Here is a 23,206-nt window from a genome sequence, read left to right as displayed (position 1 = left end):
CCAGGAGTTCGAGATCAGCCTGGGTAACAGTGAGACTCTGTCCCTACAAAAATATTTTTAAAATTATCTGGGTGTTGTGGCACGCGCCTGTAGTCCCAGCTACTCGGGAGGCTAAGGTGGGAGGAGTGGTCGCGCCACTGCACTCTGGCCTGGGTGACAGATCCAGACCCTGACTCTTAAAAAAAAGGAGAGAGACAGACAAGGTCTTGCTCTATTGACCAAGCTGGCTTCCAACTCCTGGGCTCAAGGAATGAGTAGCTGGGTCTACAGGTGCACTCATGGCGCCCTACGTGACTCATAGTTACCTAGGATTCTTTTAATATATTTGTTAAAGACATTTGGAAGTAATTGATTACAATGATATATATACTCAGCAGATGAATTACTGTGGTTTGATTTCACTAGTTTCTGGAGAAGAATTACCTAAACACTACTGCAATGAAGTCAGTTTAAAAACAAAAAAGTTTATTGATTATCTATTGGATACATTGTACTACAACAGACAGCTAATAATATTTCATTCAATTTGCCCTATTGGGCTTCTGAATGAAAAATACTGAAGAACAAATGATGTTTAAACAATACTACATGTTTCCAAAAGTTATAAATAAAGTTATTTAAATAAAAATGTTTTTAATGCATTAGGGGAAGTCAGGTGGATTCTTTGTAAAACACAATTACCCACCAATTTATTCACTACATAAAATTAGAGTTGAAATAGATTTTCTTATGGCAGATCCATATTCATATAGAAATTCATTTCAAACTAGTATTTCTGATGGTTAGATAAAAATTGCACATGATCTGAAAGATCCTGTATAAACATATACAATTTATATCTTTTGCTACCAAAAGATAGCTATTATATTTCATTGATCACTTTTCTAGAATTGGTAATGTAATGACTTTGATTAAAACTTACCAGTAATGCAGTTGAACTCCTTTGTTGTTATATTCAAATAATTGTCATTATTTGCACATTTTATTTTTATAAATATAATTTCTCATTTTCTTAATATTCTAGTTGTCTGCAATATTTGGGAAGATTTACAAGGTATCCTTCATTTAGGCAAAAATAACTTAGGGAATAGTCATTGTCAAGAGCAGTTTGTATTGCAACCCACAAGGTAAGTTCTTTTTTTAACTTTTTATAGTACATTCTGGTAATGTAGAAATTAGTTGAGATCCAAATCTTACAACCCTTTTGAAGTTTACATTTATGTAAAAAAGTAAAAGAAAATAAAAATAACTGGCAAAAATGAAAAATCCATTCTAAAAGTGTTTCTCATATAGCATTCGCTACATAAGCTCAAGTGACAAACTTTTATTTGCAGTTTTCAACTCAATGTAAATGATATGAAAATGCAAAACTGGCACTTACATTTTGCTTTTCTTTTAAAAGCTATTAACACATTAACATATCTTCATATTTGATATTACGCATATAGAACACTTATTTTAGCTAGCAGTATTCCAGTAGTTTTATTTGCAGGTGTACTTGCAGCCCATATTCTTATAAATCTGGAGTTTTATTAAATATTCCAAGTTGGTGGTGGATTCCTTGGTCCTTTGGGTTTTGAAAAACGGTTTGCAAAACCTGGGAACAAAAATGAAGTTGAATGAAAAAGATGTTTTAAGTATAGAAATGAATACTTGGATTTTAGAGTATAATATATACAAATACATGGTCTTTTTTTTAAGTTTAGGCAGCATCTTGACCAATTTAGTAATATATTATAAAGAGATTATAGTAATCTAAAGTTTAAATAACAGAATACTAATAACACTTTAAATTTGAAGAGCACTTAGAAATTTAATAATGGTAATAATAGAATGTAGGACCCTGGTTATATATAGCCTTTGATAATTTAGTATATAATACCATTTATCTATGACTTTTTGTCATCCACTCCTTCCCATGAAATGAATCTGGGAAATTTTAATTTCACAAAAATATAGCACCGTTACTTATAACATTACTGTATTACATCTAGATATACCTCTGTGTCGGTCCAGAAATCCTTCAATTTACTAAGAGATTATGTTTGAAAAGCTTAGAAAAAAAATAAACAATTCTGAAAAACAAAGTAGGTAAGTAATCATTATTATTTATCTTTCTTCTTCAAACTTGTTCCCCCTACCTTACCCCAAAAAAGGAGGATGAGAAAATTTTTCACAACTAATGAAGGCTATTTCTGGATGTTTTCAAAAGGTGTGCAGGTTGATGATGTTGGTTCTTTATCATTTCAGCAACATATGACTTTATGACTTTTCTTTGATGGTAGTGTCTTTTTGTTTGTTTGTTTTTTGTTTGAGACGGAGTCTTGCTCTGTCGCCCAGGCTGGAGTGCAGTGGCATGATCTCGGCTCACTGCAACCTCCGCCTCCTGGATTCCAGCGATTCTCCTGCCTCAGCCTCCCGAGTAGCTGGAATTACAGGCGCCAGCCAACATGCCTGGGTAATTTTTGTATTTTTGGTAGAGATGGGGTTTCACCCTGTTGGCCAGGCTGGTCTCAAACTCCTGACCTCAAGTGATCCACCCACCTTGGCCTCCCAAAGTGCTAGGATTACAGGTGTGAGCCACTAAGCCAGGGCTAATGGCAGTGTATTTTTCAGTTATCTTACACTTAGCAACTTGAGAAACTTACAATGAGAAATGAAAGGTTTGAAGTATAGAGGAATAATAAAATGGAAAACTCAAAGATATTCCTAAACCTTTAATTTCATCATCATACAAGTTGTACTGTCTACCTTAAAAAACTGATGTAAGGATCAAATGAGATATTTGTGTAAAAAGCGAATGGGATGAGGTGCAGTGGCTCACGCCTTTGAGTAATCCCACAGGTTGGGAGGCCAAGGCAGGTGGATTGCTTGAGCCCAGGAGTTCAAGACCAGCCTGGGCAACATAGTGAAACCCTGTCTCTACAAAAAAATACAAAAAGAAATTAGCCGGGCATGGTGGCTTGCACCTCTGGTCCCACATACTCAGGAGGCTAAGGTGGGCAAATCATTTCAGCCCAGGGAGATCAAGGCTGCAGAGGGAAAGAAAAACAAAAAAAAGAATTACAAAAACAAAAACACACAGCATCCAGCACAATGCCTGGCACATAGTAAGTACTCAGATGTTGCTCAGGCCAGTCATATTGGCTCACACCTATATTCCCAGCACTTTTGGAGGTGAGTATGGAAGAGAGCTTGAGGCCAGGAATTCAAGCACATGGTAACTACTCAAAGGTTGCTTAAATTTCAACCCAGAAGCCAGGCATGGTGGCTCACACCTGTAATCCCAGCACTTTGGGAGGCCAAGGTGAGTGGATCACCTGAGGGCAGGAGTTCAAGACCAGCCTGGCCAACATGGTGAAACCCTGTCTCTATTAAAAATACAAAAATTAGCTAGGCATAGTGACGAGTGCCTGTAATGCCAGCTACTCGGGAGGCTGAGGCAGAAGAATCACATGAACCCAGGAGGCCAAGGTTGCAGTGAGCCGAGATCGTGCCACTGCACTCCAGCCTGGGTGACAGAGCGAGACTCCATCTCATTTAAAAAAAGAAAAGAAAGAAAAAGAAAATGTCCAACCTAGAAAATTATGCCAGAACTGGAAGAGAAGAAGAGTAAGGAAGGGGAAAGAAGATTCAAGAAAAAAAAGCACATTCAAATTTCTTAATGGTGGTGATTTTAAAAAATTGGTGGAGGGGACGCACAGCCTAGTTGATGTACATTTTACTCTTCCCAGTGGTAAGAAAGAAGATGGAAGGAATACTTTTGGTTAAATTGTTTCACACACAATAGTCAGAATCATCCTGTCAGTACAGATCACTTGATTATAACCCAAGTGGACTAGGAATAGAGATATAGATATATATTAGTACTGAGTACCTAAAATTTTAGGAATACCTATATTCAATCTCTTTCTCTGGTCAATTCTCAGTAGTTTAAAACAGTTTCGAGGTACCTTTTTTTGCATGTGGGCTAATTCAGGGAAAATAAACCTGAATCACAAATTTTTTTCATTCCGATTTAAGTACTTTTTTGAGTAACATGCACTTAAGTTGGTATTGCCTTAAAAAAGTAAGTGCTGATTTTTTTAGTTTTTTTTTTCCGAGACAGGGTCTTGCACTGTCGCCCAGGCTAGAGTGCAGTGGCGTGATCATGGCTCACTGCAGCCTCAACCTTCAGGGCTCAAGTGACCCTCCCACCTCAGCCTCCTGAGTAGCTGGGACTACAGGCACATGCCAGCATGCCTGGCTAGTTTAAAAAAAAAAAATTGTAGAGACAGAGTCTCACTGTGTTGCTTAGACTGGTCTCAAACTTCTGGCCCCAAGCAATCCTCCCTCCTCAGCCTCTCAAAGTGCTAGAATTACAGGCATGAAAGTGCTGCTTTTTAAGTAGGTAAAATGTTCAAATCTAGGCATATTTGAGAGGAAGCAACATGGAGGCAGCTCTCTAATATTTTATCCTCATATTAGATTATATAGACTGTTGTTAAGCTAGGTAGGCCTAGAGTTACTCAAGTTGTATCACTGATTTAGAGTAAAGAAGGAAGCAGAGAATATTTATGTTCTGGGCAAAGTAGGGAGCTTTTTTCTTTTCCTTTTTTCCTTTTTTTTTTTTTTTTTTTTTAATGAGATGGTCTCACTGTGTTACCCAGACTGGTCTTCAACTCCTGGGCTCAAGGGACCCTCGCACCTCAACCTCCCAAAGTGCTGGGATTATAGGCATGAACCACCATGCCTGGCTTGCTTTTTTTGTAGTTTTTACAATATTCTATGTGAATGTTTTAGCTAAGTGATTTCGTATAAGTCATAACTTATTTTTTAAATTATAACTTTTTTTTTTTTTGAGATGGAGTCTCGTTCTGTTGCCAGCATGGAGTGCAATGGCGCGATCTCAGCTCACTGCAACCTCTGACTCCCTGGTTCAAGCAATTCTCCTGCCTCTGCCTCCCGAGTAGCTGGGATTACAGGCATGCACTACCATGCCCTGCTAATTTTTGTATTTTTAGTAGAGACAGGGTTTCACCATGTTGGCCAAGATAGTCTTGATCTCCTGTCCTCATGATCCACCCGCCTCGCCCTCCCAAAGTGCTGGGATTACAGGTGTGAATCACCCCTCCCAGCCTAAATTATAACTTTTTAAACCTTAGAGTTAATGAAATCCAAACAAAAATTTTATGGCAAAAAAGACAGATCCAGAGATTTTAGTTAAACATTTTGTGAAGATGACACAGGGACTCTAACTTAGGCGTGGCAGATATTGCTCCCCATCCACCAATATCCTCTTTGCTTCTTTCTCAAATAGAATTGTATGTAGGCAATTTTTTCTGTCTGCCCAGCAATATTACATTTCCCAGTCTCTTTTGCAGTTTAATTATAGCACATGTCTAAGTTCTCTTCAAGGGAATATGAGCTGATATGATCTGGCCATTTCTGGGCCAGTGCCTTTGTAGACCAGAAGAGTAAGAAGAGGAGGCCACACCTCCACTTTTTCCTCTTTTCTTGCCACCTACAGTCTGGATGTGGCAGCAACCTAATTTTGATTGTGTAAGTAAGGACAATACCATTAAGCGACAGTTCTCAAAGTATGATTCAGGGATTCCTGGAGGCCTCACACTCTTTCAGGGGGTTGATTAATAATAATGTTTTGGCCGGGCGCGGTGGCTCAAGCCTGTAATCCCAGCACTTTGGGAGGCCGAGACGAGCGGATCACAAGGTCAGGAGATCAAGACCATCCTGGCTAACACCCCGTCTCTACTAAAAAATACAAAAAACTAGCCGGGCGAGGTGGCGGGTGCCTGTAGTCCCAGCTACTCGGGAGGCTGAGGCAGGAGAATGGCGTGAACCCAGAAGGCGGAGCTTGCAGTGAGCTGAGATCCGGCCACTGCACTCCAGCCCGGGCAACAGAGCGAGACTCCACCTCAAAAAATAAAAAAATAAAAAAATATAATAATAATAATAACGTTTAGTAGTAATAGCCTACTACTAATTGCTATTCTTCTTACAAAAAATTACACCTGATACTACTTTAAATAGTATCGTAAATATGTATCACATAGAATAGTAGAATGCTTAGAATAATATAAAATTATCATTTTAAGTTTATAACTTAACTTAGGAGCAATTGAGAAAGCAAACCTTAAAACTGTCAGAATTGTGCTTCATTTCCTACTCTTGAATTAGTTATATAAGACTAAATAGTGGCAACTGCTGTTCTTTTTATCATACTTGTATGTTTTTCATAAATTTGCTTTAGATATGAACCGGAATATCACAGCATCTCAATTTCTTCATTTGGATAGTCATATTTATTTACTACATGCCAACACAATCATTTGGTTACCTGGCTTTATTTTCCACATATACTAGATAATTTAGTTCTATGTGAGATGTTAAGAGGTAGTTAAGGTTAAAAATAAAAAGATAAATTGCATGGAAAAGAATATAAACATAAGGACCTATACATGCAACCTAAAACCATATTTAAAGTTGTATCTGTTATACTGTAAATGAGTAATTTGGGTAATTTGTTTAACTCTTCAGTAAAATGACACACATACCAAAATTCAGAAATGAGCTGGAGTTATTTGACTGAACAGATTCTGTAGGCTTGTTTGGTGGGCAAGAATTACAGATACCTAGAATTAAAAGAAAAAGTATAAGGGAAAGACTAAAGACAGACTCAGATGCCTGTTGATCAGATCACATATAATTGTTAAGAGTAATTAATAATCCCAAATAAACATATCACTGTCAAATGTTAACAAAATGTAGGTGCTTACAAATGGGTTAACACTATAATATTCTCATTTGTATTTTTGGTATTTTCTTAAAAGGTTTCTTTTCTTTGCAAACAGATTGTATAGTAAAGCCCAACACTAAAGAAAATTGCCAAAGAAATAAGATCCAATATATCATGAATCAGCATTGTTTTTTTTGTGTGTGTGAAATTCACATTTTGGCTTTGGACTTCATATAACTTTTTCCTCTGACCACTCTTAGTACATTTTTACATCATTTGTTCTCCACAATAATTCATCCATGACAAGTCTTATTTTTATTATATAATCCTCTACGCTGGAATCTCTTTTTTTATTCCACTTTCCAGCCTGATTTTTTTCTAATTTAGGCCCATAACCAGGCACGGTGACTCACGCCTGTAATTCCAGTACTTTGGGAGGCTGAGGCAGGCAGATAACTTGAGGCCAGGAGTTCAAGACCAGCCAGGCCAACATGATGAAACCCTACTAAAAATACAGAAAAAATTAGCCAGGCGTGGTGTTGCACATCTGTAATCCCAGCTTCTTAGGAGGCTGAGAAACAAGAATTGATCCAACCTGGCAGGCAGAGGGATGTGATGAGCCCAGATTGCACCACTGCACTCCAGACTGGGTGACAGAGCAAGACCTTGTCTCAAAAAAACATGATAATAATGATTATTATTTAGGCCAATAATCTCCCAAAAGCATTGTTATGCTGCTTTGTTTTGCTGTTTTAGTTACTTATAGGTATAAGTTACTTATAGGTCATATATTTACATTGATATATTCATGTATCGGTTTCTGCAGTTTTGAAAACAGTCCCTTAAAAACTTTGTCCACATTTTCCCACATTCTATCTTGGCAACGGAAAAAGATAATTTCAGGTTTGTATAAACTTTCTAACAAATTGCATATAAATGGGAAGAATATTGGTAAGCATTTTTGTTGTTGTTTTCAACATTTTCAGAATGCACTGTGTGAACTGCATATGTGTGTTTGCACATGCATACCTCATACTAGGATTCTAGAAACACCTTCCTTTTCGAGGAGGTACCTGAGTATGAATCACTAGAATACATACTGAATTTCAATCAGATCCAATTAAAACACATATTTATTTTATACTTACTATATTACTATAGTAAGCATAATTATTATACTTAATATATTAAAATAGTTAATATAAAGTATAAGTATAAAATACTATTCATATTTAAATACTTACTATGTGCTAAGCATTGCTCTAGGCACTGAAGATAGAGACATGAATAGAAAGTGAGTAAAGGTAAGAAGTTCAGGAGGCATCAGTAATCTCTATACTGCATAGAGCTGAAAGTTATATACATCCTTTAGAAAGAAAACAAAATTGTCTCAAAGGAGAATATTGGTTGTTTACAAAGGAGGCACAGATTCCACACATATATATCAGAGGAAACTGCTATTTTGTTACATTGAAAAAATCATGGAATTTTTTTTTTTTTGAGACAGAGTCTCACTCTGTCACCCAGGCTGGAGTGCAATGGCACAATCTCGGCATACTGCAACCAGTGCCTCCCAGATTCAAGCAATTCTCCTGCCTCAGCCTCCCGAGTAGGTGGGACTACGGGTGCATGTCAACATGCCTGGCTAAATTTTTTGTATTTTTAGTAGAGACGGGGTTTCACCATGTTGGCCAGGCTGGTCTTGAACTCCTGACCTCATAATCTGCCCGCCTCGGCCTCCCAAAGTGCTGGGAATACAGGCGTGAGCCACTGCACCTGGCCTATTATGGATATATTTATGCTGCCTGCCTAACCTTCATTCCCACTTCTAATAATAGGACTTGAATTTTCCTTTAGGAAACTACCCCTCCCCAATTTTCAGTTCCCATGCTTCCAGTAGAGCTAATTGTACCTTTAGATTAAGGAAATGACCTATAACTAAGGCTGATTTTCAGTTAGTATATTGGCATGGTCACACCAGATGTATAGGTCTGACCTCATTCCTGATTGGACAGTGTACACATGTAATAAGTGTTAAATATTAGGGTATGACACTATCCTGCCTAATCAGAATATTGACTATACTGGCAATAATTGGTTCAGGGATGTGCAAACGAACCAAGTCAAGACAATCAGACCCAGTTGGCACTAGTCATCCCAGTGTGGCTTGAAAACCAATAAAGAGTTATTTTTTTTTCCATCATAAGCCTGAACTCACATGATGAAAACCTGCCTATGAATGAGTTAACACAGAGTGAGACTAAGCTGAGAAACATGAAATGAGAGATTAGGTTCTGATTACATCATTTGGACCATTGTTACAAGCCAGTAAATTCCCCTTTTCTGCTTAAGTCAGCTTAAGTTAGGTTTTCTGTCACTTGTAACTAAAGGATTTCTGAGCAATTAAAGTTTCCCACCAAAAGTTAGCATCAAGCATCACAGTTGACATCTTCCAGTTTTGTCACTCTATAATTCATTCATGATCGTTTTATACTTTTCTGTGAAGTATGTTTAAAAATAAAAATAAATAGGAAACAGAGCATGTAACTTCTCTGCCTGAAACCCTTTTATGGCTTCCCATTACACTTAGAATAAACTTAACTACTTACCATGCATGACCCATAAGAATCTAACTGCTCCTCTCTGATCTTTCCAGTCTCGCCTTACTCCTGTCTCCTCGTTACTTACTACCCTGCAACTAAGATGGCTTCCCTTTGAGTTTCTGCAATACACCAAACTGTCATACCTCAGAGATTTTGTTCCCTCTCTCTGAAATACTCTTCTCTGGACTCTTTGGCTGGCTGGCTGCTCCTTCATGTTTTGGGTTCAATTTTCACTTCCTTAAAAAGGGTTTTGTGGGCCGGGCGCAGTGGCTCATGCCTGTAATCCCAGCACTTTGGGAGGTGGAGGTAGGTGGATCATGAGGTCAGAAGATCAAGACAATCCTGGCCAACACGGTGAAACCCCATCTCTACTAAAAATACAAAAATTAGCGGAGCATGGTGGCGCACTCCTGTAGTCCCAGCACTGGGGAGGCTGAGGCAGGAGAATCACTTGAACCTGGGAGGGGGAGGTCGCAGTGGGTCGAGATCGCGCCATTGCACTCCAGCCTGGGTGACAGAGCTAGACTCCATCTCAGAAAAAAGGAGGGGGGTGGTTTGCTGGGCGCGGTGCCTCAGGCCTGTAATCCCAACACTTTGGGAGACCGAGGCGGGCGCATCACGAGGTCAGAGATCGAGACCACGGTGAAACCCCGTCTCTACTAAAAATACAAAAAATTAGCCGGGCGTTGTGGCGGGCGCCTGTAGTCCCAGCTACTTGGGAGGCTGAGGCAGGAGAAGGGCATGAACCTGGGAGACTGAGCTTGCAGTGAACCGCGATCGCCCCACTGCACTCCAGCCTAGGCGACAGAGCGAGACTCCGTCTCAGAAAAAAAAAAAGGCGGGGGGTTTCTTGGACTCCTCATTCTAAAGTGGATTTCCCTTTGTTACCCTCTCATAGTTACCCTTTTGTTTTCCTTCATAGCATTTATCATGTGTTATTATGTACATATTTGTGAATATGGTCAACCAAATTTTGTTTAATGTTGTTTGTTTAATGATGGAATCCCTCACCAAACTTACGTTCCACAAAGGCAGAGCCCATATCTGTTCTGTTCACCATCATATACCAAGTGCCTTACAGAATGCCTGATATATAGTAGACACTCAACAAATATTAATTGAATGAATGAATGAATGACACTAGGCTTAGATTCTAGCTTAAAATAACAGATGAAGAATCCTAATTTCATTAAAAGTAGGACCAGCTGGCCGGGCGCGGTGGCTCAAGCCTGTAATCCCAGCACTTTGGGAGGCCGAGACGGCGGATCACGAGGTCAGAGATCGAGACCATCCTGGCTAACAAGGTGAAACCCCGTCTCTACTAAAAATACAAAAACTAGCCGGGCGAGGTGGCAGGCGCCTGTAGTCCCAGCTACTTGGGAGGCTGAGGCAGGAGAATGGCGTAAACCTGAGAGACGGAGCTTGCAGTGAGCTGAGATCCGGCCACTGCACTCCAGGCGACAGAGCGAGACTCCGCCTCAAAAAAAAAAAAAAAAAAAAAAAAAAAAAGTAGGACCAGCTTTATGGACCAGTGGGAGATCCAGGCTACAGGGAGAACACATGGAATTCCAGAATCATGAACCATCTGGAAGGGGCTGAGGATACATACGAAGTACAGTCTAAAGCTTCAGGATCAGTTTTGGGAGCCAGGTGTTCTTCATTTAAGGGCAAAAGACCAGAGGATCAAGGAAACTGAAAAATACAGCACAGCCTAGATCCAGAGAATTAACTGGGAGCTCTTAGAAATAAGACTCAATAGATTAGAGACTTAAATGTTAGACCTAAAACCATAAAAACCCTGGAAGAAAACCTAGGTAATACCATTTAGGACATAGGCATGGGCAAGGACTTCATGTCTAAAACACCAAAAGCAATGGCAACAAAAGCCAAAATTGACAAATGGGATCTAATTAAACTAAACAGCAAAAGAAACTACCATCAGAGTGAACAGGCAACCTACAGAATGGGAGAAAATTTTTGCAATCTACTCATCTGACAAAGGGCTAATATCCAGAACCTATAAAGAACTCAATCAAATGTACAAGAAAAAACAGCCCCTTCAAAAAGTGGGCAAAGGGTATGAATAGACACTTCTCAAAAGAAGACATTCATACAGCCAACAGATACATGAAAAAATGCTCATCACTCGCCATCAGAGAAATGCAAATCTAAACCACAATGAGATACCATATCACACCAGTTAGAATGGCAATCATTAAAAAATCAGGAAACAACAGGTGCTGGAGAGGATGTGAAGAAATAGGAACACTTTTACACTGTTGGTGGGACTGTAAACTACTTCAACCATTGTGGAAAACAGTGTGGCGATTCCTCAAGGATCTAGAACTAGAAATACCATTTGACCCAGCCATCCCATTACTGGGGATATACCCAAAGGATTATAAGTCATGCTGCTATAAAGACACATGCACACGTATGTTTATTGTGGCACTCTTCACAATAGCAAAGACTTGGAATCAACCCAAATGGCCATCAGTGACAGACTGGATTAAGAAAATGTGGCACATATACACCATGGAATACTATGCAGCCATAAAAAAGGATCAGTTCATGTCCTTTGTAGGGACATGGATGCAGCTGGAAACCATCATTCTCAGCAAACTATTGCAAGAACAGAAAACCAAATACCACGAGTTTTCACTCATAGGTGGGAACTGAACAATGAGATCACTTGGACACAAGAAGGGGAGCATCACACACTGGGTCGTATTGTGGGGAGGGGGTAAGGGGGAGAGATAGCATTAGGAGATATACCTAATGTAAATGATGAGTTAATGGGTGCAGCACACCAACATGGCACATGTATATATATGTAACAAACCTGCACATTGTGCACATGTACCCTAGAACTTAAAGTATAATTTTAAAAATGTAATAAATAAATAAATAATAGTATAATTATTGGGGCAAGAAAAACATGAACTTGGTTTTTAAATTAAAAAAAAAAAAAAGAAATAAGACTCAATCTCTGAAAGTTCCACCATATCTTCAAAGCTGTGCCAACCTAAATCTACCTGAAGTTTCTGTTTCTTGTTTGATATTCTAGGCAGAGTTAGAGCTAGAGAAAGAAAACTATTTTCTGAGTTAGGCTGATCAAACCAATCTTTGGTTGACCATTTAAGTCACTCATTTCTTTGCACTTGGCTATTTTATTTCCTACCATAATTTCCATTTGAAATGTTTAAATTCTCTTTTGACTCTCTTTAGGAGAAAAGGTACATTTTCCAACTATACTTCAGCCATCATGAGTTCATGTCAGAGATCAGCTATGATGGCAATGATATCAAACTAGCTCAAGAACCTGGAGCTTTTGGGTAGGGAGATAGAATGAAAACCCAAGGCCGGGCGCGGTGGCTCAAGCCTGTAATCCCAGCACTTTGGGAGGCCGAGACGGGTGGATCACAAGGTCAGGAGATCGAGACCATCCTGGCTAACACCGAGAAACCCCGTCTCTACTAAAAAATACAAAAAACTAGCCGGGCCAGGTGGTGGGCGCCTGTAGTCCCAGCTACTCGGGAGGCTGAGGCAGGAGAATGGTGTAAACTCGGGAGGCGGAGCTTGCAGTGAGCTGAGATCCGACCACTGCACTCCAGCCTGGGCGATAGAGCGAGACTCCGTCTCAAAAAAAAAAAAAAAAGAAACCCAAAAGGAAACTTTCTTTCTTAGACTATACCTGAAATCAGATTTTCTCAGTGCTTTTTGTCTCTCCCTGTAATACCAGTATAATGTCAAATAACTGGTCTGTCACCGATTAACCAAATGGATCAAAAAAAATTTAAGTATATCACCGTGGTTCTTTTTTTTTTGAGACAGAGTCTTGCTCTGTTGCCCAGGCTGGAGTGTAGTGGCACAATCTTGGCTCACCACAACCTCCGCCTCCCAGGTTCAAGCAATTCTCCTGCCTCAGCCTCCCGAGTAGCTGGGACTACAGGCACACGCCACCATACCTGGCTAATTTTTGTATTTTTTAGTAGAGACGGGGTTTCACTATGTTGGCCAGGCTGGTCTTGAGCTCCTGACCTCGTGATCCACCTGCCTTGGCCTCCCAAAGTGCTAGGATTGCAGGTGTGAGCCACCACACCCGGCCATCACCATGTTTTTTATATTTTCTATTTGTAAATAAGATTTCTAAGATAATTTTCCACAGTTTCAGGACTCAATGGATTTTATTTTCATTACAATATAGCAAAAATAGTAAGCAACAGACTTTTATTGCTAATAATACTTGGTAAAAATGGAAATGTGTCAATGTTTTGCTTATTTCATGAAGTCAACATATTTGTTTCACAATATGGTTTGCTGTGACTATTTTCAAAGAAAATACATCTGAGGTTAGACTGCTGGAAATTTTAAGTAACCCAATTGTATGGCAGCATCTCAGGATGGGTAGAAAGCACCAAACATTGGCCAGGTGCAGTGGCTTACACCTGTAATCCCAGCACTTTGGGAGGCCAAGGCAGGAGGATCACTTGAGCCCAGGAGTTCAAGACCAAGCTGGGCAATATGGTGAAACCCCGTCTCTACTATTAAAAATAAATTTAAAAATATATTTAAATTTTTTTTAAATGCCATTGTACTAATTATTATTCTTATGTATTAAACAGAAGACTTCTCATCACCTACTCCCTGCCCAATATTAGCATCGTGAAGCCTAGCAAAAACAAACAAACAAACAAAAGAAAAAAGAGGCCTATGGGTGATTGTTCTCATTCATAGGACCTTAGGGAGGCTCTGTTTAGGAATAATTTTGTTAATCTTTTCACAATATTGGTTGGTTATATAAAGAAAAATTACAATATTGAGAAAATGATATTTTTAAACATAAGTACCAACTTACTCTTTTTCATGTTTTGCAGAATTTTCAAACTCTACAAAAGTAAAGAAAAGGAAAATGTTAGTTTTTTTCCTGTGAAATTTGAAATACTTTAATAAAGTAGAAATATAGACAAGTGAAAAGAATTAATTTCCTTAAAAATAGCCATGAAAATGTACAAAGTTGTTTTTCCATCTTGCCATTTTTAATTCAGTGCACAACCTCTACTTGATTTTATCTTGCTATTTTTATCACCCATGCAAATATCACACTATGTGTTTTGAAATAATATTATCAGAGGCTGAGCGCAGTGGCTCACACCTGTAATCCTGGTGCTTTGGGAGGCCAAGGCAGGAGGATTGTTTGAGCTCAGGAGTTCAGGACCATCTTGGGCAACATAGTGAGACCCCGTATCTCTACAAAAAGTAAAAAAAAAAAAATTAGCCGAATGTGGTAGCAGCTACTGGGGAGGCTGAGGCAGGAGGTCCGCTTGATCCCAGGAGTTCAAGGTTACAGTGAGCTCTGATACCACCACTGCGTTCCAGTCTGGGCGACAGAGTGAAAACATGTCTTTTATGAAAGATTAATAAATTTTTGTTGTTGTTTTTGAGATGGAGTCTTGCTCTGTCACCCAGGCTGGAGTGCAGTGGTGTGATCTCAGCTCACTGCAACCTCCGCCTCCCGGGTTCAAGCGATTCTTCTGCCTCAGCCTCCTGAGTAGCTGGGACTACAGGCGCGTGCCACCATGCCTGGCTAATTTTTTGTATTTTTAGTAGAGATGGGGGTTCACCATATTGGCCAAGCTGGTCTCGTGATCCACCTGTCTTGGCCTTCCAAAGTGCAGGGATTACAGGCGTGAGCCACCGCGCCCAGCCAGTAAATTGTTTTTTTAAATTTTGCTATCAGAATATTGACAGGGAGCAGTGGGGTGCTGGCAAGGTGGCTCATGCCTATAATTCTAGCACTTTGGGAGGCTCAGGTGGGAGGTTCCCTTGAGGCCAGGAGGTTCAAGACCAGACTGGGCAACATGGTGAGACCCCCATCTCTACCAAAAATTTTAAAAAGCCAGGCATGGTGGTGCAGACCTGTGTTCCCAGCCACTCAGAAGGCTGATGCAGGAGGATCACTTGAGCCCAGGAGGTCAAGGCTGCAGTCAGCCATATTTATGCCACTGTACTCTAGCGTGGGCAACAGAGCAAGACCCTGTCTAAAACAGAAAGAGAGAAAGAGAGAGAGAGAGAGGAGGGAAGGGAAAGGAAGGGAGAAGGGAAGGGAAGGGACTCAGAGGGGTAGAGGGGATGAAATTCCCACTTCTCTCCTTTATTAGGGCCATTTCAGAACCCACAATGGCTTCTGAATATATCCATGATACACAGCCATTTCCATTCTAGCCAAGAATTTTTGCCAGTCATATTCTATATTCAATTTACTAAGGCCCCCTTCCATACTGTTAGCCATACTTCCTTCCCCCACTTTTATGGTGGAGTCTCTAATTTATCTCTTCAAGGAACCTACCGAAATTTCTTCTTTACTCCACATTTCTTCAGCATGTATGTTTTTAATCTGCTTCATGGCATTTTATTCTTCTTGATAATTTTCATGTTTCTCAAAGGTGTTCTGTTCCAGCAGATTAACTATACTATTTTTAAGGGCAAATAGTTATCCTTTATGACTTTTCTATTTTCCTAACACCTAACAGAAATGTGCTCTTCCTTGCAATAGATATTTAATAAATTCTTAATTTGTAACATTTTTAGTTATTTTTTAAAAAATAGATGATTTATTTATAAGTCAGGAAATTCTAGTAAAAATGCTGCCATCCTTGTCTTCAATCTACTCAGTTTCTAATGTTCCTCCTGTAGATAACCACTATTAGTTTTTCATCCTCTGTAGTTAGTGTCCTTCCAGAGTTACTATAAGTAAATACACATATGTATCATATTCCTCTTTTTAAGTAAAAGTTAATAAATTATATATAAATATATTGAGAAAGTCCTAATTCTTTTTTAGGTGCACAGTATTCCATTTGTATGGATATAACATGATTTATGATTTATTTAATCAGTTCCCCTAACAATTAACACTATTAATTATGTTGTTTCCAGTCATCTGCTCTTACAGATAATGCTGCAGTGAATACTTGGTATACATGTTATTTCATGTATATGCAAGCATATTTGTAGGATACATTTCACTTCTAGTGAAATTGTTGAGTAAAGGATGCATGCATTTGTAATTTTGATATTGCTAAATTGCCCTTCATAGAAGTTGTACCAGGCTGGGTACAGTGGCTCAGACCTGTAATCCCAGCATTTTGGGAGGCCAAGGCAGGAGGATCGCTTGAGTCCAGAAGTTGGCAACATAGGGAGACCCCATCTCTAATTTTTAAAAAAAAATTTTTAAAGGAAGTTGTACCACTTGACATTCTCACCAACAACATTGAGTGTGCTTACTTCCCCATAGTCTCCCTAACAGAGAATGTAATCAAACTTTTGGAATTTACCATTCTGATGGATGAAAAGCCATATGTCACTGTGGTTTTAATTTGTAATTTTTTCATTATGAATGAGATTGAACATATCAAATGTTTAAAGGGCATACCATGCTCATTTATTTTCTTCAAACCATCTGATCCCATATTTTTGCCTATTTTTATTTGGGGGTTATTTTCCATGAATTTCTAACAGTTCTTTGTATATTAGAGTAATAACCCCTTTGGCTGTGGTGCCAGTTGCAGATTTTTTTTCCTCCAATTTGTTCTTTGTCTTTAGATTTTTAAGGTGATTGTTTTGCCATGCATAAATTTTCTCTTTTATTTAGCTGAATTTATCTATCTCTTTTCTTATGGCCTCTGGATTTTGAGTCATAGTTATAAAGGTCATTCACATTCCCAGGTTATAAAAGACTCTTTCCAAATTTTTTTTAGGTCTTCTATGGATTGAGGTTTTTGTTTTTGTTTTTTTTAATATTTTCATCTTTTTGCCATTTAAAATTTATCCTGGTATATATAAAAGGAATAGACCCTGCTTTTTTTCAGGTGGTTATCTATTTGATCCAACAACAGTTATTAAACCATCCATCTTTATCCCCTGATTTTGAGATACCACCTTCATTATATACTAAATTTCTACATATATTTGGATATATTTCAGAACTTTACCTTTTACTCTGCTGGTATATGTTTCTTTTTATACACTAATATCATGCCATTTTATTTTTACATTTATATTTTTGAGATGACATCTCACTCTGTCACCCAGACTGGAGTGCAGTGGCACAGTCTCTGCAGCCTCCACCTTCCAGGCTCAACCAATCCTCCCACCTCAGCCTCCTGAGTAGCTGGGACCACAGGCACATACCACCATGCCCAGCTAATTTTTTGTATTTTTGGTAGAGACGGGGTTTTGCCGTGTTGCCCAGGCTGGTCTTGAATCCTGAGCTCAAGTGATCCGCCCGCCTTGGCCTCCCAAAGGCTGGGACTTACAATATTTGAATATCTGCTAAGGTGACTCGTTTATTGCTTTTCTTTTTATTTATTTTTATTTTTAAAAATTATTTTAGAAAGACATTTATCTAAACTATTTTTATTTATTATTTATTTGCAGGTTTCTGACTATTCTTGCTTCCCCCTACTCCCATATGAACTTTGAAATCAGTTTATATAGTTCCAGAAATAAACAAGTTGGTAGTTTCATTGGGCATCTTTTACATTTATAAATCAACCTTAGAGAGAAGTGGATCTTCATTTATTTTTATTTTTATTTTTTAATTTTTATTTTAGGTTCACGGGTACATGTGCCAGTTTGTTATATAGGTAAACTGTGTGTCACAAGGGTTTGCTGTACAGATAATTTTGTCACCCAGGTAATAAGCATAGTACCTAATAGGTATTTTTTCTGGTCCTCTCCCTCTGAAAAATGAATCTTTAAGTTGTATTTTTTCTTCTTTTTGGTTTCCTTCTATTTTGATTGTTATAATATCAACAATTAGTTTTAGTAAAGATATTTAATCTAATTTTCCATCTCAATGCTGGGGGGGGCGGGAAACTTGCAGTAAGAGAAAGCGTCTGGCATGTTTCCCAAAACTCTTATCCTCTTTACCTTACTCCGTGTGAAACTTTTTCCAGGAGTCTTCAGTGTCTGTTTTGAAGATGTTGAATTTTCCATGGTGTCAGGACAGCTAGTAGAATATGTTTCTATAGATTGGGCATGCATACCTTTAAAAAAAAAAGGGAGAAAAACATGTTTCATTGCATACCTTCTTAAGCCTTCATGTTACATATAGTAAATTGTTAGCCTGGCTTTTTTAGGCATTATTTTGACTATATATTATATTATGGGCTTTTAAAATGTTTTCTTTTGTGTAATCATTTTTATACCTTTCCATTTAGGTCCTACTTTATTGTTAATCTTTTAACATTTTCATTTTTATGATTTTTTTGAGAGAAAGTACTACAACTTACAATCTTCATCGGCAAGAAAGAAGGACTCTAGAGTTCTTTCTGGGAGAGGAGGTGGGGGAGAAGAACGATCTTGATGTAGTTCTGTGATAAGAAAGTATACAACAAACCAGAGAAATCCATCAATTAGAAGTCATAAGTCAACACCCTTTTCTCTTTGTATAATTTTTTAATCAATCAATCTTAACCAAAAATCACCAAATAAAATATTATCTGAAAAATGACTGGAGCCTCAAGAACTTTGTTTTTCTGCCTCGTTAGCCAGTGAGCCTATGATTCATCAAAAATGTATAGCTCACTTCAGAAGTATTCTCCCAAAGACACTGAAACCACATATAATCAAGCTTCTAGATCTAACAACCATTTTGCATGAAATATTTGGGATAGAGGAACATGTTAAATAAAACCATCATGATACAATTAGCCAAATCTAGAATGTTAAGCAGTCTTTTAAGAAAAATGACCCACTCCTTTCAACAAATAAATGGTGTGAAAAGTATAGAAAGGAGAACTGTTATATATTTAAAAAGAAAATACAAAAAAAGAAGGGAGAACTTATAGATTTCAAAAGACAGATTTAAGAAGACAAACATGTAAACCAAATGCAATGTTTAGATTTTGTTTGAATCCATATTTGAATAAACCAACTGTAAAAAGACATTTTTGAGACAATTGAAAACTGACCAGTCTGGATATTAGTTACTATTAAGGAATTATTATTAATTTTATTGGTGTGATAATGCTATCATGGTAGGTTTTAAATGTGTTTGAAATTTTCCATGATGAAGATCTTCAATAATGGACATATTTTCCCATGATGTAAATTTCTAAAGATACAGATGGTATTCTACTGACATAAGCATCTCATTGTATGGTGCTGAGTATTATTATATTAATTCCTTTTGAAAATGAAAATGCAGTAAAGTACGAGAGGTTCACATGTCATTGGTCATTGGGTTTGTTTAGTCCTTAGAATTTGTCTTATCAATAAATTGTCTTATTTCTTACATGCTGGGTAATACACACAAGTGTAGTACTTATTTCTAGCACCTAATAAAATAACTGGCATACAGTAGGCATTTAATACTTAATAACTATTCTGAAGTAGTTCATCATCTTCCAGTTTGCTGTTAGGGAATATTTTGAAAACTAAAGTTGTTCATTAACAGTATTCTAGTAAATATTTCCCTAAATTTTCATTTCATCTTAATATTCCCCTGACAAAGAACCCATAATGCCTGTTTGTTACTGCATTAAATCTAAATTCCTCTGCCTAACTTTGGGTGTATGTGGTAAAATACACATAAGATTTGCCATTAGTGACATTTAGCATATTCACAGTATTGTACAACCATCACCACTATTTAGTTCCAGAATATTTTTCATCACCCTAGAAGGAAACTCTGCACCCATAAAGCCATCACTCCCTATTTTCTTCTTTCTCCCAGCCCCTGGCAATCACTGATCTGCTTCTGTCTTTATGGATCTGTCTATTCTGGATATTTCATCTGACTGGTTTTTTTAAGTCCTTCAGAATCTTGCCTCACATCTTACCCAAATTTATTTTCTATATTTCACAAACTAGAATATCTATTGCAATAAAAAATAACCTACTCACCATTTCTCCATACACATCATGCTCATTTCTACCTTTGAGTCATTGTTAGGCTGATCCCTGCTGCTGGAATTCCCTCCTTTTTTCTTTCTGTCTATACAAATTATTTAAAGTTCTTTCTTCCACTCAGCAAAGCCTTTCCTAACCACTCCAGTAATGCCATCCTGTTTTTCCAGACTGCTGGTGATTACAGTGGGTACCACACAGATTATCACTTAGTGGTTCCATATGAGTATTAATTTTATCTACTGAATTTGAATATAAGCATTAAGTAGTACTCTTATACATCGTGCCTATTCTAACACCATGTAAGGTACACAGAATTTGCTTAGTAAAATGCTCATTTAATGATTAATAAAAATTATAATTGATAATATTTAATGAGGACTTATTTGACAAGTACTGGGCTAAAAGCTTTATGACATTGTCGTATTTAATCCTCATAAAAATTATCTAAGGGATTCTATTATTCTCCTTTTATAAATGAGAAAAATAGATGGAGAAAGTATGTAATTTAACCAACTTTATGCATGTTGATAATTCTTCGTAGACTGGGGATTTGACTTAAAGCCTATCTGACTTTAAAGCCCATGTTTTTGTTGTCATGTTTTGTTTTGTTTTGTTTTGTTTTCGAGATGGAGTCTCGCTCTGTCACCCAGGCTGGAGTGCAGTGGCATGATCTCGGCTCAGTGCAAGCTCCGCCTCCCAGGTTCAAGCGATTCTCCTGCCTCAGCCTCCCGAGTAGCTGGGACTACAGGCATGTGCCACCACGCCCAGCTAATTTTTGTATTTTTAGTAGAGATAGGGTTTCACCATGTTGGCCAGGATGGTCTCAATCTCCTGACCACGTGATCCGCCAGCCTCAGCCTCCCAAAGTGCTGGGATTACAGGCGTGAGCCACTGCTCCTGGCCTGTTGTCATGTTTTTTAGAGACAGCATCTTGCTCTGTCATACAGGCCAGGTGCAGTGGTGCCATTATAGCTCACTGCAGCCTCAAACTGCTGGCAAAGCCCATGTTTTTTAACCCTTATATTATCTGTATATGTATTTGAATAACATGATAATATGAATAAATATGTTAAGGGCAACTACCACCTGTGATAATGTAAACAGTACCTGGAAGTGCCCAATAAATGTTAGTTTTTGTTCTTCAATGCATAAAACCAGCAAAGCTCAGGAAAGTACTGGAAAGGCAACAGCAAATTAAAGAACTAAGTGGCCAAAAATAATTTTTTGAATCACAGTGTTAACAGTGGGAAAATCTATACAATGGAAAAGCTGCAAAGTTTTAAAAGATTCTCTCTGAAATAATTTTTAAATGGTTATATATTAAGGAACAGAATTCTAAAATCCTGCCTTCACCTTGCTCTTAACAAAATTTCTAGTCTGGGAAAACCAGAAATAAATCAATAAATACTGGAAGCTATTATGGGAACCAAGTAACTTCCTGAGGTGAATTACTCTAAACTTAACGAACTATTCTTCCAATCTTGGGGCTAAATGTCATCTAAAGCCAAGAGAAATTTTTACCTGATTTAGGACTTCGGAGTTTTACACTCTAAAATAAAAACAGAAAGGAAAAGTGAAAGAAGAATATATATGCGAATTATATAAACTCAAAGCAAAAAATGGCATTTTTGAAATTATATTTAAGATAGCTGCAGAAATAATTATGAAATGTAGACCCTATTTTTCGTAATTTGTAAGTGTGCTGAATTAGGAAATGGCATCCTTCACTCTTACAATGATTTTTATATCCCATGGCAATTAGTCCTAAATTGATCCCCTTCTGACTTATTTCTGTTCCACCTAAAACATTTCCCTGAAAATTGAAATTGAAGTTACTTCATAACATTGGAAAGAATTATTGTTCTTTCCTCTGGGAGTTGTTAAGATAAATATATGTGCCTATTATTAATGACAATAATAATTAGTAGTACATTGGAATTATAATTTAAAAGGCAGAGAATATTTGCCTATCAGCATTGCAATTGTAGGTACTTTAAAATGTTTAATTATTTTTCCAGTGTCTCAAATCTTCAGATCATTGGTTCACAGAATATATAGAAATGCATGACATTTTTAGATGCACTTCTATTTTTCCTCCAGAAGCAGGACACGTCTACTTTCAAGAATTATTTTCTATTTAATCCACAACCCCCCCCACCATCTCTGACTTTACCATCAACCACACTATTCCAAAAGGTTTATCTTAAGTAATATGCATACCTGTCATTCTCTATAACATATTATCACAGCTAACATGATACAGCCTACCAGATGACTACAGTGAACAAGCTTCCTACTTAAGTATGAAACATTTATTTTTGCCTTAACTATCCTTCAAGAATCAGTTCAAATGTTTCCTCTTTCACTAAATCTTCCTTGATCACTTCCAACCTGGAGGCATCTCCCACACTTGAAATTCTTTATCTTTCATATGACATTGATCATATTTGCTTTGTTATAATAAATATAGGCAAAAATAAAGATTTATACACGTCCTATATCTCTACTACTAGACAAGAAGCTTCTTAAAGGCAAGAATTGTGTCTTATACATCTTTTTTATCCCAACATCCTCTAGCACATTGTTTTATATTTAGTATGTGCTTAGGATTTATTGAATGATGGGTGTTAAAAATACAAGGAGTAGAACTGTAGTCTATTGAATCTAGATGAGTAGAGTCATTAAAAAATTATTGACCTTGCTTGGTCTAAGTCTCACAGAGTCATCAAATTTCTTTGGTTCAGATGTTCCACCCCATTCCAGTGATGTTCCAATTTTTACCTTCACAGCTGAGGATAAGGATTTGGAAACATTTGGTGAGAATTCTCCTGGAAGAAAGTGAATATGTTTCAGTTCTTAGGGGTAGTATTCTTTTAGAAATCAAATGTTGTTCAGCAAATAGTACATAAAACATTGAAAGGACCTGAGAAGTAATCTAGTTAATTCACAC

General features: G+C 37.7%; 1 protein-coding gene and 1 long non-coding RNA gene across 16 annotated transcripts in view; one reads left to right on the top strand and one right to left on the bottom strand.

Annotated features, from left to right (window-relative positions):
- The window catches only part of LOC117075764, a 76,612-nt gene that overhangs the window by 806 nt on the left and 52,600 nt on the right, over positions 1-23,206 (top strand). Inside the window, exons 2-4 of one of the 4 annotated variants that reach the window (XR_004434107.1) lie at positions 1,025-1,127; positions 1,995-2,091; positions 18,619-18,709. This is a non-coding gene — a long non-coding RNA (uncharacterized LOC117075764). Of the gene's footprint in view, positions 1-1,024; positions 1,128-1,994; positions 2,092-10,849; positions 11,190-17,954; positions 17,992-18,618; positions 18,710-23,206 lie in introns of those variants that run through there. The other 3 variants (XR_004434104.1, XR_004434106.1, XR_004434105.1) reach the window with 3 other exon arrangements.
- The window catches only part of PTPN22 (protein tyrosine phosphatase non-receptor type 22), a 65,514-nt gene continuing 42,752 nt past the window's right edge, over positions 445-23,206 (bottom strand). For 4 of the 12 annotated variants that reach the window (XM_033198425.1, XM_033198432.1, XM_033198428.1 and 1 more), the window contains 7 exons: positions 22,954-23,084; positions 21,778-21,805; positions 18,636-18,716; positions 18,274-18,389; positions 14,198-14,228; positions 6,555-6,632; positions 445-1,597 (listed from right to left, as the gene is read on the bottom strand). In XM_033198425.1, the coding sequence (XP_033054316.1) occupies positions 1,533-1,597; positions 6,555-6,632; positions 14,198-14,228; positions 18,274-18,389; positions 18,636-18,716; positions 21,778-21,805; positions 22,954-23,084 (530 nt within the window). In that variant the 3' untranslated portion in view covers positions 445-1,532. The remainder of the gene's footprint in view (positions 1,598-6,554; positions 6,633-14,197; positions 14,229-18,273; positions 18,390-18,635; positions 18,717-21,777; positions 21,806-22,953; positions 23,085-23,206) is intronic. The other 8 variants (XM_033198435.1, XM_033198431.1, XM_033198437.1 and 5 more) reach the window with 6 other exon arrangements.

The sequence above is a fragment of the Trachypithecus francoisi genome, unplaced genomic scaffold (assembly GCF_009764315.1).
Source record: "Trachypithecus francoisi isolate TF-2019V2 unplaced genomic scaffold, Tfra_2.0 Lachesis_group5, whole genome shotgun sequence".
In the NCBI taxonomy this organism is placed as follows: domain Eukaryota; kingdom Metazoa; phylum Chordata; class Mammalia; order Primates; family Cercopithecidae; genus Trachypithecus; species Trachypithecus francoisi.
Note: the sequence above shows the minus strand (reverse complement) of the source record. Positions and strands in the feature narration are given on the sequence as shown.